Raw genomic sequence first — 19,916 nt, 5'->3', positions numbered from 1 at the left:
TACAACGTTTGACCTTTTGCTGTCTGCGCTGTGTGGTCAGGACTGCCGAGTCAGCCAGTTCTCAAATGAATAAAGATCACTCGCCATAGTGTTTTTTTTTTTTTACTGGTATCATTCAAACAGCCCTGTAGATGATTGTTTTTGCAAGTTGGAAGTCATTATCGTGTAAATTAAAATAATACAAGTTTTGTGTGCATTTTAGACCTTAGTCGTGACTACGGTTACTCTAATCTGACTGAACATTTACCGCCAACAAATATAAAACTACCAGACAAGCGATTACAAGTATAACGTTTAAAGGGTTAAAAACGTGGACGTGTTGCCAGACAAAACCTGATAACAGTGACATCAAGACTCTTATTTCTCCTCGACGGAGAGAGTGAGACTTCAAAGGTAGATCTTTGGTCTGACTCTGTGCACGGATGCGCACCGACCTCGGAGTCTCCAGACGCGCAGCGGAGGATTTTGCGCACTGAAATAAAGTAGGCTAGAGCTGAAGAGAGCGGACTGCTGTCTGACTGACTGCAGTCCTGTCACTGGGGTCCGGGCTCACTTGGCTATACTTTTCCCTGCGCATCGTCATTCTATTGATACCATTGCTTGGGAAGTATAGGGAGGGGAATACTAGTCTTCAGTTTATTTCGGTTTGGCTTGATTCGCAACTTAGAGGACTGTTATTTCAACTGAGCCACTGTAGCCGTTTCACATTGTTTGTAGAGACATCCAAGTGTCCCAGCTGCTCAGGGAAAATTCACTCAACATCCTGAGAAGCGGAGACGTTTGAGAGGATTTTAGGACTCATACCCGAGAGTGGATTGAACAAGGATGATTGCAACCGCCTTACTCAACTAAGTGAGGTATTACATAAAAAAAAACTGTAAGTAAAAAGTTTTTATTTTCTCCTAAAGATAAGATTCAAATCTACAATCTTTGAGGTCCTCCCAAATGTAACAAAGGTTTTTTTTTGTAGGTGATTTCACATCGTCAATGTTTCCACTTTTCTCGCAGGTGATCACAGCAATGCTTCAAAGACATGTGCGTCTGTCCCTCTCCAAATCTTCCAGAGAGGATTTAAGCGCCGCTCATTTTGAATAAGTCCAGAAGTCATTGAAGATGAGAGCTCTGCAAACATACCTGTTTCTTTTCCTCCTGCACCAGGTGAGCTGAGAGTGAATGAGAAAATAATATGTCTGTGATCACAAGAAGGCTTTAAGAGAAAGTTAGAGACATTAGGCTAAGTGGCTTTAATGTGCTGGGGCTGGTCCCAAAGATATTTGTTTATCAGTCCAAGTTTTATTTATATATATATATATATATATATATATATATATATATATATATATATATATATGTATATTGTTGATTTGTGTGAGTTATTGTAGATCTGCATTATATAGCTCATGCAATGTGATTAATCAATCAACACATAATGCCAAATGATATTTCAATAAATTCCTGTCTTCAAATTGTATTTGATACAGTCAGCAGCACCAAATGTGCTGAACTTCTCATGAAGGCTTACATGGCATAAGCTTGTTTTGTGTTATTTGAATTTATTTAATAAAATACCAAATATCCTTTTTTTATGAACATGATTTTTTAACATTTATTAATATTAAGGATACTTCATCCGCTCTAGAAATATGCTAATATTTTACATGTCTGCAGCCTATATAAAAAATATATTTCATAAACATAAATAGCCAAATCTATCGGAGTACTGCTACTACTCTACTACTACTACTACTACTGCTGTCAATAGCCATACTGTATACTATATACCATATGCTGTTAATTTCCCTAATAGCATCTGAATTAACTTTCTTAGGAAACATTTAGATTTAGAAATAATGTTTATGCATGTACAGTAATACAGAACATGTACATTACATTCCGAGTCAATGTGAGCATAATGCTCATTATATTATGATGAACAGTTCCGCAGTATTCATAATTGAGAAGTGGAGTTAATGTACTTTAAAAAAAATAGATTTACTGTTCACTGAATATTATTGATGTCCCAGCTTGCATAGATTGTAGTTTCTTTCCATCGTAGTGAGTTTTAATTTATTATATCATGGCTTTGGTATTCTGCCTCTGTCACTTATGGCTCAAAAAACAACTGCCTATTCATATATTCAGCCATAAATAGTTGTGGTTAGCAATCATTTGTCATTTATCATTAATTTTGCTTCCAGGCTTGAACAAGGTTTGACCTCTGTGTTGAACCCTCTTCAGCCGTGAGGTGTCTTTTGCCGTAGTAAAATGGAGGGCCGAGTTAAAAACGCATAAAATATGACGACTGTGAACAATAGGTGAAAATTGCAGAACCCACATGTTTTCAAAGCCTGCGCTGATCCTCCTTTATGACTTATACAATGTGATGAAATCCCAAGTCCTTGTGAATACATGTGAAATTATTAGTATTTAGCAGAGTTTGATGCCTTAATCTTCTTGACAGAATATTTCTGTAGTATAATTCTGTTGTTATTGCAGGAAATAAGCTCTCCAAAGGAAGATCATAAGCTTTAGGGAAATATAAAGGTATTTTCCATCATTTGTATTTCAATGGCTACTGATGTCCTCTATAGGCAGTTGAATAAAGTATGGGCTTTACCGTGATCATCCTTGCTTTACGGACTCCTGCTGTGATTAGACATGAACAGAAAATGCCATGTGATTGAAGAAGTTCTTCACATCTGTGCTATCCTCAAAGACGGCTTTTTTAAAGATAGCCTTGAACAGATGCAGCGGCAAAGTACTGTCTGCTCTGGCTGCTGTTGTTATCAGCCTTGTGCCTATTGGGAGCTCTGCCTCGAGAGAGAGAGAGAGAGAGAGAGAGAGAGAGAGAGAGAGAGAGAGAGAGAGAGAGAGAGAGAGAGAGAGAGAGAGAGAGACTGCCTCCCTGGAGAGGCTCTCTTCATATGCCTCAGTGTCTCCCCTCCCAGCAGACCTACCACTGTCTGACTGGGGACATATTGGCCCTTATTAATATTCCCCCACCTTCCATAGAATAGAAAATAATTAAATACCAGGCTGACGTTAACTTAAGGCATGACATAGGCACCAAACTTCTTCAGCTGCAAACAACTTTTTCCTTAGTATGCCTGCGTCTTAGGATAGTTTACTATGAGGACTGTAAGGATGTGACTGGGGTGACATGTGGCAAAGTTGCAATGCTAGATTTTAAAGGTTGAGGACGCACCTCAGACATCTGAGCCCCCACTGACGGATACATTCGCATTGTTTTAAGTAGAGATTCAGTGTCTTTAGCAGCATCACATACTTGGCTGCATCCTCCAAACCAAGAAACCAAAACACAAACACTTTTTCTCTTGTGTCTTCACACACACTCATACCAACAAAAAAAACAGAACATGAATCAAATGGTGAAAATGTAACCCCGGCCCCCGCATCTGTGCCATACCCCAGGGACAAATAAGAGGGTCAAAGCCATCCTGGGAGAATCCATTCTTCCCCATGACATCTGCTGCAGTTATCCCGTGTGCAATGACAGCAGAACAATGTAGATGAAGATAAAAAACATACTTAAGAGCCCTGCTCTCTGCCATCTCCCTCTGCCTGTCCTGCCCTACAGATTGCATGCAGGGAAAGTGGGTTTTTCCAACACTGCTCCAGATTAAGTGTGAGAAGACGTTGACAAAGTCTATTACACCTTTGTATCTTATTGCCGGGGTAAGAGCTCTTTAGTAATGTTATGTCATGACAAAGCATCTATGTGGCCCATGCCAAGAGGATCAGCGGTGGCGTTAAATGTACATCTACTTCTTCTGTTACAGTAAATGCCGGCCAGGGTCGCACTGAGCAGGCTTGGAGCGAGCATCCTGATAGAAGGGTGTGGCGCATTAAAGAGACAAAGCTTAGCTGGTTACTCGTATAAGCTGAACATGTCTTGTCCTCTGGATTCGCTACATGCTTGGAGTTCATCCCTGCAACTTTGATGTGCACTGATTGAAGGGATTACAAGTAATTTCCCAAAGGATTTAGCACGCATTTCAACAGTTATTTACATGTAGTCACTTGAGTATTTATGTGTTCATCCATCAATGGAAGTGGGAAATCATTCAAACAAGAAAGTGAGAATGTGAAGTCGATTTGGTTCAGTTTTCAGTTTTAGCCGCTAATATTATTGTAAAAATCTGCCAGAGGAATTTTTTTTTTCCCGCCTGTACTTTTTTCTCCGCAGTGCTGGAGCAAAACAGTGAGGCTGTATTCAAAGTTAGAAAGGGCTCTGGCAAGGACAACAGTTTTATCCCTGTGTTCATAACAAAACACAAATTCTACATAAATTCCCTCTCTAAGGGCTCTTTAACCCTTTTCCCCTTCCTCATGCTCAATTAGGTTTGGTTTTATTATTTATTTATTGTATATTTAAAGGCAACTAACACTGGGAAGAGTAATAAAATGTACAGTGGGGGGATTAGGAGCAGCTCTTTAATCTCACGCTTCTGATAATACTGCATGGGCTGATTGATTAGTTTTTCAGGAAGCTTATGTCAGAAAAACCTAATCCGTCTTTGGATTGTGCCAGCCTTGTAAGGTTTTCCGTGCTGCCACTTTATCATGGCGGCGAATTACAGAGCTGCTGGGCTGTGATAAGGTCCCCGTCTCTTTTACAGACCCCAGCGCCCAACCCCCTGCACCCCTCCTTTCCCTCTGGACAATAAAAAAAAAATTGTGTTTATATTCTTCACATCCCTGCTCTGCCTGGTCCTCACATCAACCTCTCCCAGGATTCGCCTTGTAAGAAAAAGAGAAAAAAGGAGTGGAACTTAAGTCTTCAAAAACCCACCAGAGAAATTTGGTGGGGAGAGAGAAAATATGAGACAAAATGGCAGGCAGGCAAGTCGAAATTTCTTTGGAAGAAGTGATTAAACATGGATTGACAGAGGGAATGGGGCCTTGTATGCATGTGGTGCCTTCCAGGAATCATTTTAGGGCTTACATGGTGCTGATGTGTATCTTTCCTCATATTGGGGTTACAATCTTTCTAGCCAGAAGGCTTGACTAGATAATCCCTCATAAACAATACTGTCTGTGGCATTTGCAGTCCTCAGCCTGTATGTTGTCTCAGACCTCTGAAGGAAAGGTTGCCATTTCTGTGCGTTAAATCCCTCAAATGTATCTTGCGGACACTACAGGTTGTATTGACTCTATTGAACCCCGCAACCTATTCCTTTTCCAATCATCAATCATAATTGTGTGTGTACTGGCAACAAATCCATGTTAAAGGTCCTGAAATGAAAAGAAAGATGGTCCAAATGATTGATAGGTGTGATGCAATTGCCCTTTGCATTGACAATAACCATAATCTGGCTGCTGGATGGACCATTAAAGACTTAACTCAAACAATTATGAGCAGCAGTGATTACTCCCCCCCACCCAGCTTCTCTCATGATGTGAACTGTTACAATGAAGTGAAGTTCTGAGCATCTCTCTTAGAGCAAGTCACACCCACTGTGGCGGCTCTGGTGCAGGAAACATTATGCTTAATATGATTTTGAGTTTCCTGATCTTGCTCCACAGCTATGAATTTTTATGGGTGATGTGCAGCCCGAGGCAGTGTTAGATCTGGAGGCTACGCTACCTTATAGCATTGTCATTACCGCTCTGCAGGGTCAGAAACATCCAGATCGCTGTTTAGCAGCTCCTTTTTACGGTCTGCATCGCTTTCCACTGCTGTGCTGCAGCAAATCAAAATGTGGAGATGCAGTTTGTATACAGCAGGTGTTTTGTGTGAATCGCGTGCAGATGATGGAATATCATCTGAGGAATCGGGCTGTCACTTTTTCTTCTATTAAATCAAATATTTCAATAGTTGTGTTGTTGCTGTACAGCTGCGAGCTCTCCATTTATGTTTGAAAGGCCAGACTCACGATCAGCTAATCACATCACATCACATGGCTCTAGTCGGCACAGAAGCAAAGTTTCTGCCACTTCTCAAACACTTTGACATAGAAAGTTCTTAATTACCACCTTGTTTGGTACTTTGGAGAAGGCAATCCCATTACATGTCAGAGCTTGGGAAAATGATTGACCTCTTTAATTAAAGCTGCGTTGCTTTCCTGTAAAAAGGCAAGGTGTGTCAGCTTTAGAATAAGTACAATAAATCTCCTTTCTGATTATTTTCACTTTTGCATTTCCTCCTCTGCCTCTGGGCTTTGAGGCCTGTCATTTCCAGCCCCTAACAAAGCACTGTCAGCTACCCTCCGTCTTTGTATATTTCTTGTGAAGTACCTGTCTATTGAACTACTCACAGAGAAAGGAAGCAACGTCTTCCCTGCTCTTGTTTCTTCTTCAAAGGGAGCCTTTTCTCTGAAATCAGCCGAGGCACAATCTGCTTTGAGAACAGAAACAATTGCTCTGTCAAATTTAGTGGACGTACGTTTGAGCAAATCAAGAGGAAACATTTTTTGAATAAAACACCCGAATCATTTATAGCATGGGTTTGAAGAGAAGAAAACAAGCACACACACACACACACACACACACACACACACACACACACACACACACACAAAAGCTCAGTGGGAGAAACATTTAGATTATGTCTTCCTGAGATGAAAGTGGAAATACAAAAAAAAAATTAAATATTCTTGTCAGAATAGCATGGCATGCCTTCCTCAAGTATTAGCTGAGGAGTTTTACAAGCATGTTTACCATTGTTGTACAAAGTAGAAGGTGTTAAAAATTGGTCAAGAGAATGACAATTACACTGAGTCCAACATGCTTTGTGGTATTATCCTGCTGAATCCCTGCTATCAGACATATGGAGGTTTGGTGCAGGTGTCAGGAGCCAGCACAGGAGTTGATGCTTTGACCATGTAAGGGGATTATGAAACTGATGATGCGTTAAAAGGTAACGCCTGCCTAAAAGTGAAGTGTTCAGGGCTTTGCTGCTGTCACATGTGGCAGGTGCTGAGATAACACCAGTATCCAGATTACCTGGAGGCTCTCGTCCCAGAGCCCCTCCTCGCACCCTTCTTCTCTCCAGTGGGATCTGTGCGAACACTTACTCAACACCTGACATCATCGCTGCATTTAAATGTCCCACAACGATCTGTTCTCACTAACATCTCACTTTCACCCGCCGGACCTTACCACCAATGTGTTGTAGGTGGAAAATGAAATGATGATGATCCCCTGCAGCTAATTCACAAAGGAGGCACGTTATTGTACAGTGTAAACTGTGACCAAAGAATGCAAATTTGATTTGTACTGATTTTCATTCAAGGAAAGCATTGGATGCACAGTACATATTAACAAAATGATAAAGCTTCCTCCTTGATCTTTTTGAGTTTTTAGTTACTGAGTCACGATAAATAAATAATGAATTGTATCTATTGCATCCTAGTTTTTTTGCAACTGTTAAATACATTTCTTGCTTTAAACGGCTGAAAACAGTTGGGGAATTTTAAAGTATTTGTTCTTTACTTGAGTATTTTATGGGAAAATCTTATTATTTTTACCCCACACTGCATGTATCGGTCAGCTCTAACTGCCTTGAATACAAGTCAGTTTATTTGATATGCACAGCTACAAATGAAACTAAAATTAAAAACCCACTAAAATTAGCTCTCTTGACAAGGTACAACAATACAATTCCGCACTTTATGTTAATACATCAGTTATTTTAACCCATAGTATAATATAGACTAATAAAACACCCACAGCTACACAGCAAGTACTTTTACTTTAGATGTTTTAAGTACATTTTGCTGATAATACTTGAAACCACATTTAAAATGTAGAAGGATTACTTCTTGTGGAATATTTTTTTTTGTATTGCTACTTTTACTTAATCCCCCACTTCCCTCGCTGAATGTGAATCTCAAAATAATTTCATCAATGTTCAGTAATGACATGAGTTTGAGTTACAGTTGACCGTTAGGAGCATGGGCAAATTTTGAATTTAATTTAGAAGATGGAGCGAACCAGCTATCGACTGCTCCAATATAAAAACAATGATTTTCGAGAACAGGAGTGCTGTGTGCAATATTGCCACTGGTTTGCTTCAAGTACAGTTGCCTGTAAGTTGTGGTTGGTTTACACAAAGGATGTCCTGGCTTCATTGCAAGATAGAATTTTTGACACCTGGTTGAATCTGACTTGCTGTTCATTACGGCACTGATGGAAAATGTTGTGATTAACACATTTGAATGTGAACAAACGCTGTGAATGTGACTTTTTTGCTTTGTTGCACATATAAAAGGACAGGCTACAAAGTTGATGTAATACATTGAGAGTTATTGGTAGGAATGCTATAATAGGAGCTAAATATGGTATAATTTCCTGTAATTTGTCACGTTTATTTGGAAACACTGAAAACACGTTTTTATAATTCTTTGTTGGCAGCTTCCACACTGCAGGAGAGGTAACTGTGTGTGATTTGTGCAGTTTAATGTACTGCTTCCTGTAGGGAAATGCTCTCTGTGATACTGAATGATTCACTTAGACGACTCATGCAAACAGCAAAAAAAAAAGAAGTCCACCAATGTGCAAAAAAAGGTGAGGTGTGGCGTGGTTTCAGTCAGTGTCGACTGCTGGGAGGAGAGGAGAAGAGAAGATTGTGACACTATAAACATGACTAATATCTCACATCGTAGGATTTATGTTAGGCACAGGGTGGTTTTGTTACGTGCTGTAATTTATGCTAATCATAAGATGTGAGCAGCTCCGAGTGACATCATGAGCTTTCAGATAATATTTTGCAGCAATATGTTTGCAAAAACAGGCTATTAAACATAGTTAATTTGAGTTGAATATACAAGGAACACATGCATTATATCTCTATGATGTGTTGTGCCGTATTTGTATCAGAATAAAAAAAGGCATGCATGGACAGAGAATCTCCATTGAGAACACAAGTGGTCTGCATATTTATAATTTCTTGAAAAAGGCAGTGGGCAGTAGTGAGAGCTCTTGCTGTCTGTCGAGTCTTTAATTGTCTTTTCACTTCTCCACAAGAAAGGTCAGAGGTCAAAGGGCATGGACAGTGTCAGATCAACAGCTGTGATGCTGGCAGATATTCTGTGCCTGAGTAGAAAATTGTCTAATTTTAGTTTACACAAGCAATTGCTAATATTTTCATTTGCCCGCTTAATATTTAGGCTTGCATTACACAGCATTCGATCATTGCACACTTTACGAAGCCCTAAGGCTTCATTTATGTTTTTCTGTGTGGCTGAATGATGTCGGAGACTGATTTTCTTTGGCATTCATCACGAGACAAACATGTCGCCTCCTCACCCTCGCTACCTCAGTGTCTTGATAACGCTAGCACAATCGCTACATATTTTGCTTCAATGACGACGATGTGATGTGTGCTCTTTAGGCATTTCCAGCACATCTGTCAACAGTTAGAGGTTAAATCTAATTATGAAAACATCAGCATTACTTTCCTTTGAGCTTGCCATTCCCTCTCCTCACACCATCAACACGTGCTGGTCTGGTGTAAACGTACAGAGGTGTCGACAGGACGAGTTTTAAGGCTTTTGAAGGTCTGCATTACCATCGCACAACCTAAACCAAATCTAAACATTTTATAAATCTCACCATTTTTTGGCTCCAAATGTAATAATACATTACTGGCTGCTTTTAATATTCACCACAAATTATTCTAAGTATGTAGATGATGAATTCAGCCACAAATTCAATATTGGATTAAGCAGTAGTGTTAAGATATTAGAGACCGTGGTCTCATTCTCACAGAGGTCAGGTGGTAATGGCCTAAAGGATTATACTAGAGGGAAGTAGATATGCTACATGCGCACACACACACACACACACACACACACACACACACACACACACACACACTAACCATAGCCTTCTGTGATTGGTAAGGTGCCCCCGGTGTGGATTTGCTTTTGCGATCCCCCACAGTGCTGAAGCACCTGCCATGTGTTTCCCTGGACAGCCTCTGATTAAAAGTGATGGCTCTGGAGCGTGAGGCTGTTCCAGCGATCAGAGCACCAATCTATTCTTCAACAGCGTGTAGACTCTGAGCTCTGGGCTGCCTAAGCGCCTCCAGGGCCTTCTCTCCTGGAACCGGCTCTGGGTGTGAATCATTACAAATGATATGCCCTGTAACATCAGGAGGAAGATGGCTGGGGAAGGACGTGGGGCAGCGGATTGCAGGTTGAGAATTGTTTTAATGTGAGTGGAGCCGCATGTCATGTTTGATGCTTGAAATCAAGAAGCTGCACTCAGTACAGGTTCTCGCAGTAGTGGCTTAGCAGCTCGACAAAAGCAGGTGTTGTGTTGCAACAGTGCTAGGAAAGTATTACGGTAGGCAGTGGTGAAGCCGGTGTAATTTCTGTGGGATGTCCAGATTTTTACTACGTAGAAGCGCATCAAGTTAATGAAGCTTCAGACACAGAAAATTAGCAGAGAAATGAATTGCACCACCAAAGTGAGGTCAATTTGCACAGATAAATCCATGAAGAACAGTGGAGTGCATCATTGGAACAGCTCTGCTTGCACTGATGAGCAGGTTAATTGCCCATTTTGTTTATTGTGAGGAAGATGCCTGAAACAAATTTTCCCCAGATCCATAGCCCAACCTTATGTGCTGGAAAAGAATCAACTATGGAAAACCCCAAAACAGATTATTTAACCTGGCTGATACAAGGAACTTGGTAATGAGGATGACACAGAGGCTCCCACACAGAACCAAAAAGACAGAAAAGCAGATCTCAGATCATGAGTTGGGGGCAAATTGTCAACTATGCCTGGTTGAGAGATTCCATCGTCGGCGTCAAAACAACACTGTAGCCTTGCCCCGCGGCTCAGAACCCATCACAGCCGAGCACAATGTCACCGGCTGCTCACTGCAAATGCATTTTAATGCCATCTCTTCAGATGATCCAGAAGCCAGATGTCACTGGCTTCTTAATAACTTTCTAGAGGCTAGTTCTGGTCACTGTGGCAATTACCTTTATGTCAGGCCTCTAAAAGATATGTCTACCCACGGGACAAGCAGGCAGCCAGCTCCATAATGCTCATTACAGATGAATGTCGAGGCTGATTCATCCTGACTCAGTGTGTGGCTCGCTGCTGCTCAGACCTCTGTCAGTATTTAAGTTCCACTAATACCTCTGGATGGTATTGATTGACACAACATTACATCACATATGCAGTACATGTGGCGTAAGGACAGAGCCTTTACAAATAATACAATACTGACATTTGTCGACATTTTATGTAGCTTTTATTTAGCCAAAAAAGTCCTTGAGATACAAAAATAACAATAAAAACATATACAATTAAAAAGTTGCAAATAAACTCCATTTCACACAGATACATATGTAGAAATGCATAGAAACGTGTTAATGAAAACAAGAAGAGAATAATATTTTAAAGGACAACATACAACCCATACCATTTAATATACTTCACTTCATAGGTTGAAGTCAGATTTCATGCTACATTAACAGGTTTTCTTCAAGGCAGTATGTAAAGGAAGCATTTCTACTTTGCAGTTAATCCCACAACCAAGGTGCATAGACAGAGAGTTTTACGTAGTTATGAATGCACTTTTGACACCCACGCACACACACACACACACACACACACACACACACACACACACACACACACACACACAAGAATGTGGCAAAAAAGGTCTAGTGCAGTAATTGCTTGTGAAGTAAAATAAAAGGCTGGAGATGTATAGGCAATATGCCCAACATGCATTTTTCTCCTCTGATATAAAAAGTAACAGACTGCCACTGACAGCTACGGCCCCCATGGTCAGTTTTCCCAACTTTTATGCTGACTTACATATTAATGAGGCAAAGTCACTGTAAATTGTATAGTCACTTTTTTTTAGGTCAACCAGTATTGATATTTGAGAATAAAAAAAAAAAATCTGATCATGATATAATGACCAAATACAAATTTTTCAACATAAATACATTAAAAAAACAATAATTTCCGATATGGATTCTTTAGATTTGGTAATTTAAAAACAAATGAGGGCTTAAAATGTAATGTTGATGTTGAACTTATATTACTTCAAAAATATTTTTGGATTTGCCTCATACAAGTTCTTGTTACTTATCAGACATTAGGCTGAGACTGATAAATCTGTGATAAACTGAAATTGAGGAATAATATCGTATCATATACAAATATCATATATATCAGTGTATGTGGCCTGATATAATATTGGCAACAGTGATACTGGATCAGGCCGAGTATCAGTTAGTGTTTCTTTCAAATTTTATTTATGGATAATTTTTTTTTAAACATTTTGTGCAAATAAATCTAATATTTGAAATTAATTTGAAAACGTTATGTGGGTCAGCCTGCCTTAAACATCTGCTAACCAAAAAAATAACTATGACAGCTGGAACTTTGGATGATTTTGTGTCCAAGATCTCTTTATTTGCTCATTAGTCCACTATATTTATTTCCAGCTGATTGTGCATCTGAATTTAACTGAAGGTGTAAAAAAGAAATTGGTCTCAAAAATCCCCACAGTAGAATACAAAAATGTGGTGTCTATGAGACATACATTACTTGCTAACTTGCAGCCTTTGCTTCTGAGATTACAAAGTGTAAATTTCAGCAACGCTGAAAAAAAAAAACATACTGACTGGAAAACTTTAGCCATAAGCAGTTTCAGTATACAAAAAAATAAAAAAATAAACTTGTTTCAGTCAAATTTCACTATTTGTGATCATACATGGTGGATAAATTTATTGACAGCATTTATAGTTCCCCCACCTTTATGTTTCCTGCCCTATCACTACTCCTTTATAAGCCATATATACCTTTGACTGCCGTGGTATATAGATGTAATATCTCTGCTTGGGGGTGTAAGGTTCATGCTCCTCTCTGTGTTTTTGTTTAGGACGAACAGGAAAAGGAAGAAGCTAAACCACACAGACCGATACCCACAAGTTTGACACTCGTTACTTTGCCTTGTACTGTTGAAATGAGGTCTGGTGTTTTCAGCTCCATAAGTCTGCAGTTATTATCATAATAATGTCTTGTTTCAAGTCGCCCCGAAACGCCTCTAGCACAGCAGCACCGATTAAGAAATCTTAATTAGGCTTTTGTAGATTCTCCTTCGTGAGACCTTGCTTTTTTTTTTTTTTTTTTACACAGAGTCCTGTTGTACAAAAACTCGGATTCCTTTAGTCTGTTTTTAAGAGACACCACTTCCGCCTAAATGAACGAGGTGTTACAGTGTGTGTGTTGGTCCTGTGTGTGTGCAGGGAGACAGCGAGAGAGAAAGAAACCAAACCAAAGCCTATGTGTCAGTGCAAGCTTTCAAGTTCCCAGTGCTTCATCTCTCTCGGGGCATATAAGTATTAGATATCCCTCTGCTGATCCCCTTGTTGTCACAGCAATTTCCCCAGTTGCTCATCATACTTAAACTCCTCTCTCATTTCCATTATAATCATCCTATACAAAGCTCACCTGAGATTTACACGGAAAGACAAAATTTGGTTTCACCTATTAAGCTGCGCAGCATGACACCCAATGTGTAACGGATATAACAGCTCGGGCTGGTGGGAAGAATAGTGTCTTCCTTGCTCGCAGCAGTGAAGAAATGTTCTGGTTGGGAGCCCCCAGTCCTGCCGATTTTATGTTCAGCATCGCCTCTTGTTGGGATGTTATAAGAGTCAAATCAAATTAAAAGCTGAGCTCACACGAGGTATTACTAAGTAACAGTATCAGTGAGGGAATACTGCCACTGGAATCAGTTAATAAATGACTGTGGATGTGATGAGCTCCACAGAGGTGCAATATTACAGTGTTGCTTTATTCATCCATGTTTTCAGGGAGCAACTGTCTTAATTAGGCATTGTGAGGGCTGATAGAGGGGTCAGGCTCACTTTCCGTGGGAGGCACATTGATTTCACATTACATATGCAGATAGCCGAGCCATACCTTCTGCCTGCTACATTAAGGTGTTATACGGTCCGGGACATAAGCAGCAGCCTAGTAAAGAAAAGCTCTAATTATAAGATACGCAGTTGCACAACATAAGATGTACGTAGCCATTTTACATGTCAAATGGAAAGCTTTATAGGAATGTGAGTGTGGCAAAACAAATTGTAGCAGACAGACCTAGTTTGTTAGCTTTGTACACATGTGCCTCAGTTAGGCTTACAGCAAAATTATAATTAGTCTGGAAGTAGTGCACAGCAGCTCAGTGAGAATTCAAACAGCCGCTGCTCAGTACTTTCAACATCTGCTTCTCTCAGTGATCCCTACAACCGGGCCTGGGGAAAGCCGGCACTACTAATTACTAATAAAACTAGCAAAGCTTATTGCCGTGAATTATTAAAGCTTTATCTGAAGTGGACCAGGAATCACTCCTGAAGCTAAAAGGCTTTAAGGCACAAGGAGGGATCACAGTTCATTGCTGCATCTGGATTAGCACCTACTTTACCATACTACAGCCTGAGAAGCCGGTTTTATTGTTGGGAACCATTACAAGCTAAAGTTCATATGCATGGGGTATCTAAGAATAGCACGGTTGATGTGAGACCAGCTCACATGTTAAGTCCAGGGGATTTGCATTGTCATGTAATCTGACAAGTCGTCCTAAAATATTATAAGATTTAGGCAAATATGAGCACAGTTGAGGTTTATCGCCGCATCCAAGATGATTTCCTTATTCAGTATATTTCTTGATTTATTTGGTGCTATTAGTGTCTGTGAATAGTTTCACAGTGATTCATGCCATTTTCGTGTGCTTAACTGCTGGAACGGCAACTACATACAGTTTTGGGTCATACTTGCCATACTTGGTTTTTTTAACTAATGCCTCTCTATCTTAATTCCTTTGTAAAGTCCTTTGACCAACCTTACCCCTTTCTCTTTCTTGCTGGTTGCTGTGAAGGAATGCCCACTCTGTACTGCACAGGCCTGCCAGCATCCGCAGCCACCACACACAGTTAGCTTCAGTTAGTGTTGTAGCCACTCCAATGGCTTGTTATTATGTATTTCAGATGTCAGATTTTACAGAACTGGCAAGTAAGACAAGTGAGGCTCATTCAGTAGATACTGTCGTTGCTAGTTGAAAATGTTTAATTGTGTTGTACATCTGTTTTTTCTTTTGTTAATTTTGAGTTTAAAGGAATAGTTTGAAAATACTCTCATTTGTTTTCTTGCTAAGAGTTAGGTGAGAAGATCACATGGTATGCAAGCTACCACCAGGCCTCGCGTAGCATAGCATAAAGACTGGAAGCAGAGGCAGACAGACCTAGACTGGCTCTGTCCAAACGTAACGTGTAAACTAGTGAGCTTTAGAGTTGCTGGTCAGCAGATTGTTTTTTACCATAGTAAAGTGGTTGTGCAAATGTTCAATAAAATGTCACTTTCCCTAATACTGAGCACTCCTTTTGATTGAAGTGCCAGCATCTGTTTGAAATAATTGTTGGAATGCTTTAGTTTACCAGAAAAAATGTTTCCCAAGGCTACCTTTGCTGTAGTTGCTCCAGCGTGTCCTAAAGTAAATCTTAACTTGCAAGTGGGTGGCTCCATGCTCATTGTGGCATTTTGCTTCCTCTCCTGTTTAGTGCTGAAGTGATGTTTTCTTTATCCTTTGTGTTGAACTGCTGCTGTGCCACTTTTACAGTGCAATCACCAGAGATAAGTCAATCCATGTTGAATTTACTTGGATTTTCTGTTATATGTCTGGTCGACGAAAGGTGACACTGCCCAAGTGAACTACATTGTGCTTTTTTGTACTTTCTTTGAACAAACTAGAAAGATTAAATGCATTATTGTCTGTGCACCAGTATTGTAAAGTTATATTAAAGGTCACTTCATGCCACTTAATGTTGTTTTTCTGTCTACCTTTGCTCTGCTTTCTCTAAAGGTCACATGCAGGAAAGCGCATGGAGGAGCCACAGAGCTCATTGAGTGGGGCGATAACGAACAGAAGATTTCTCCCACGGGGGCCAGTCCACGGATCCTCAACCCCCTGCGTTTGTTTGCCAAGGGCTCCCCCGGGTTCAAGAGCAACATGAGGGAAATTACATATTTACAGAACATGGAGGACTTCTGGGACTGGTTATCTAACCAGACAGATGTTCAGGGCGCACAGGCCAGAACTAAACGCAGGCCCATCGTTAAGACTGGCAAGTTCAAAAAGATGTTTGGGTGGGGAGACTTCCACTCCAACATCAAGACTGTGAAACTCAACCTGCTGATCACGGGGAAGATTGTGGACCACGGGAACGGCACTTTTAGCGTTTACTTCCGCCACAACTCCACGGGCCTGGGGAACGTGTCGGTCAGCCTGGTGCCGCCCTCAAAGGTAGTGGAGTTCGAAATCGCCCAGCAGTCCACGCTGGAGACCAAAGACACCAAATCATTCAACTGTCGCATTGAGTATGAGAAGACTGACCGCAACAAGAAGACTGCCCTGTGCAGCTATGACCCGTCCACGGTGTGCTATCAGGAGCAAACGCAGAGCCATGTGTCCTGGCTGTGCTCGAAACCCTTCAAAGTCATATGCATCTATATAGCCTTTTACAGTGTTGACTATAAACTGGTGCAGAAGGTATGCCCTGACTACAACTACCATAGTGACACGCCCTACTCCTCCACAGGATGATCTAGCTGTTGTTAGTATGCATCATCCTTTTGTCTGATCTCAAATAATGTAAACGTCGACCTCTAAGCTCCTTGTCCCGAAATACCTAAATACATGAAACGCGTTGCAGGAAGTGCAACTTATAATGGGACATATGCATTGTTTAAAAAAAAATAAAAAATACTTTTGTGTATACAGATCTAACACTTGAGAAAGTTAGGTATCCAGGGACTTGGTTTTAGGGGTTGACTTGGGATTCAGAGATACAGCACATGCTCTCCATAAAACCACTGGTATAATTAGCGTGTTGTCCAGATGTTTTCTTCAAGGCTAGACCTTAGGCAAAGAGCCTCCCAGTTGGAAGTGCATAGCTGGCTTCTGTGCCAGTGCTGCATTGATGCCAACATTGTCAAAAAATAAAAAATACATTCTCACCTCATTTAATCAGTTCTGGAATGAAATATGACAAGACTTTCATTAATGTTAATAATTACAATACCAAGATGTGTGAATGATTGAATAACCGATGTGAAATATCAAATTGTATGCCTTGTTGAATAACAAGGCATCCAATTTGATATTTCACATTTGAAACCTTGCTGACTGATTAGTCAAAATGATCTGTCAATTGCTTTTGAAGTTGAGCTAACATCATTTGTACCTGTTAACAGAACCCAGGCAGGAAAGTGTCTATTATTTCAGATTTGCTTGATCAATGGGTATTTTCTCAAGCAGCTCTGAATAATTTATATGACCGTATAATCTATATTTTAGCTGTCTTTCTCTTATAAAGACTGGAATAGCAATTTATGTGTCCATGACTAAATAAATTGATCCAACACATCTAAGCCCCAAAACAAGCAGAGAGCATAATCATAAATCATTAACACATACGTATGTAGGTACCCATCCATGTATAACCTGGCTGCTGCCTTGTGTGCTCCTTAAAATGTGTTGGTTTTCTGCTGCAATCATCATAAGGCATGTGTATGCTAAACTAGTCTGAAATCCAACATCTGTGTTTGCAGGATGCACTTTGAGGCATCAGCCTGCCGAGCGGGCCCCGCAGTGGATTAATGTGTCGGGGGGGGTGTCGTTAATTGCAGGACAGGTGGATTTAGCGAGTCTGGCAGACAATTATCAGCACTTTGTCATGGTCCTGCCACCAGTCCTGACATTACCTGTCTTTAATAGGCTTTAATTAGCCTGGGAAATTTCATTTACCTAAGACCAAGAGTGGAGAAACCAAAAGCAAAAAAAAAAGAAGAAAAAAGGCAAAAGTACAAAATCCGTCTGGAATTTTAATGAGACGGGGGACCTACATTTTTAAATGTCATACATTCCCCAATTGTACAGCAGGCTTAAGTTGACTGTTGTGTAAAAGTGGATAACATCCAGTCTTGTAGTAAATGGTGAAATATGCTTTAACGTAGCGATCACTTAAACAGTTTTAAAAGGTTCTGTTGAAAACCATCAATTTGACACTTGAATTGTCATACATTTTGTTGATTGTGTTTATCCAGGTTTTTTTTTAGACAAGGGCATGTGCCACTGACTAATCACATGGCAATTATTTAATGATTTAATGTTACTTTATTGCTGTTGCTGTATCTCATGTCTTTCCCCAGCAGCTGTAAATGATCTTGTCACATTATACACACAAGGAGAGGTGTATGATAAGTAAATTATTAAATCCGAGTTGATCTATGTTGATGTTTTTGTTCTACTCCTTTGTGCAAATGCTGTGTATTATTGTGTAACTCTTAAACTAACCCCGTTTACAGCTTTAGAGTAAACAATATCAATTTATTCAAATTTTTCCAGAGAAATATGTATCAATGTTTACTACTTATTTTTGGTGTTAAGCGATATCATGTAGTAGATGTCATATGTATTGCTTATAGATTGCTTTGATTTCCATTTTTGTAATCCTTGCAGATTGTACCTATTTTTATTTCCTGCTTGCTTAATCTTGTTACAACAGTTTCCTCTATATATGAAAAAAGAGCACTGCTGTGTGTAAAGTGTAAGTACAAATGTTCATTTTGGAATATTTGATTTCATAGGGGGTTGTTAAAATGAAATTGTACATATCAATTTAGGTTTGTATGGCATTAAACCTTATTTAAACTTGGCTCACAGCATATTGCCACACTGAGTCAGCTCTAGTCTGTCGGTGCTCACAGTTGTCTCGTTTCATTCCTACAAGGACTTCTCAACAGGATAAACACAGCATTTTAAGAGGTACATTTCAGTGTAGCTTTTTAATGGGCAATAAATCTGTGTCCACAGGCGTGGATGATACCAGAGGTATAGCTCAGGGAGCACATCCATTTTGCTGTGGCCATCAGGGAAAGGGGTCTTTTCATCGCTTCCATTACTCTTATCTGATCAGGGTGAGGCACCTACTCCTTATAGGCATCAAGTCACACCAGGCTTTCCTGCTGCACACATCCATATCCTTGGAAAACTAACTCATGTTACACATGCATTTCACTTCTCATGTTTTCCAGTAGTGATATTATTAGACACTCAAATAATATAATATAAAATGCTTTTCCTGCTTAAACTGTATGTGAATATTGAAAAGCTACAATGGATTAGTGGCTTAAATGTGTAAGAAGAAAATGAAGTAGTGAAAATAGTTGGAAAAGCGGGAATTGTTTTAATTAGTATGAATTTCATTGAAAAGTTGAATAACACCACTAATGTAAAAAATATGTGGAATATATTTTTTTGAAAAGCTAATACTAAACTGAATTATTGGCTTTAAATGCCAAAAGATGTAGAACATTGTATGGTTTTAATTCTTTTTCAAACTGAAAGTATCAATAAGTAGAGAAGAGAGAACTGTGAGAAACAGTTATGAAAATGCAGAAATATGAAACGAATTGTTTGAAAAACCTTAATGAAAAACCAGAGTTGGAAGAGTTGAAAGCTGAACTGCAATACCTAAATAAGCTAAGAACTGAAATACATTGCTATAAAAGCTTGAAGCCAAACTGTAATACTGTCAAAAGTGGAAGTTTAAATGAATTGACTGAAAAAGCTGAAAGAAGAAATAATTTGTATTATTATCAGACATATCCATTGAAAAAAAAAAGCATCACCCTAAAGAGCTGAGAGGTGAAATATATTGCCTGTAAAGAAGGGGACTGTATGACTTCATTGAAAAAGCTGATGGACAAAATACATTAATTACAAGCATATTCAAAAAAGAGATGTATAAGGTAAGTTAAGGCATGGGAAATACAGACTGATTATAAGTTTATGTGTAAGAAAAAAAAGTCAAAGTATACACTAGTGGTCAAAAGTTTTAGAACACCACAAT

At 39.6% G+C, this 19,916-nt stretch overlaps 1 protein-coding gene across 1 annotated transcript; it reads left to right on the top strand.

Moving 5' to 3' along the window:
- The first annotated feature begins 392 nt into the window (after positions 1-392).
- Positions 393-16,839, top strand: nxph2a (neurexophilin 2a). The gene is made up of 3 exons (XM_028591940.1): positions 393-877; positions 1,009-1,158; positions 15,866-16,839. Exons 2-3 carry the CDS (start codon positions 1,114-1,116, stop codon positions 16,604-16,606), a joined length of 786 nt encoding a protein of 261 aa, XP_028447741.1. The 5' UTR covers positions 393-877; positions 1,009-1,113; the 3' UTR covers positions 16,607-16,839.
- The last annotated feature ends 3,077 nt before the right edge of the window (positions 16,840-19,916 follow it).

The sequence above is a fragment of the Perca flavescens genome, chromosome 11 (assembly GCF_004354835.1).
Source record: "Perca flavescens isolate YP-PL-M2 chromosome 11, PFLA_1.0, whole genome shotgun sequence".
NCBI classification, from domain to species: domain Eukaryota; kingdom Metazoa; phylum Chordata; class Actinopteri; order Perciformes; family Percidae; genus Perca; species Perca flavescens.
Note: the sequence above shows the minus strand (reverse complement) of the source record. Positions and strands in the feature narration are given on the sequence as shown.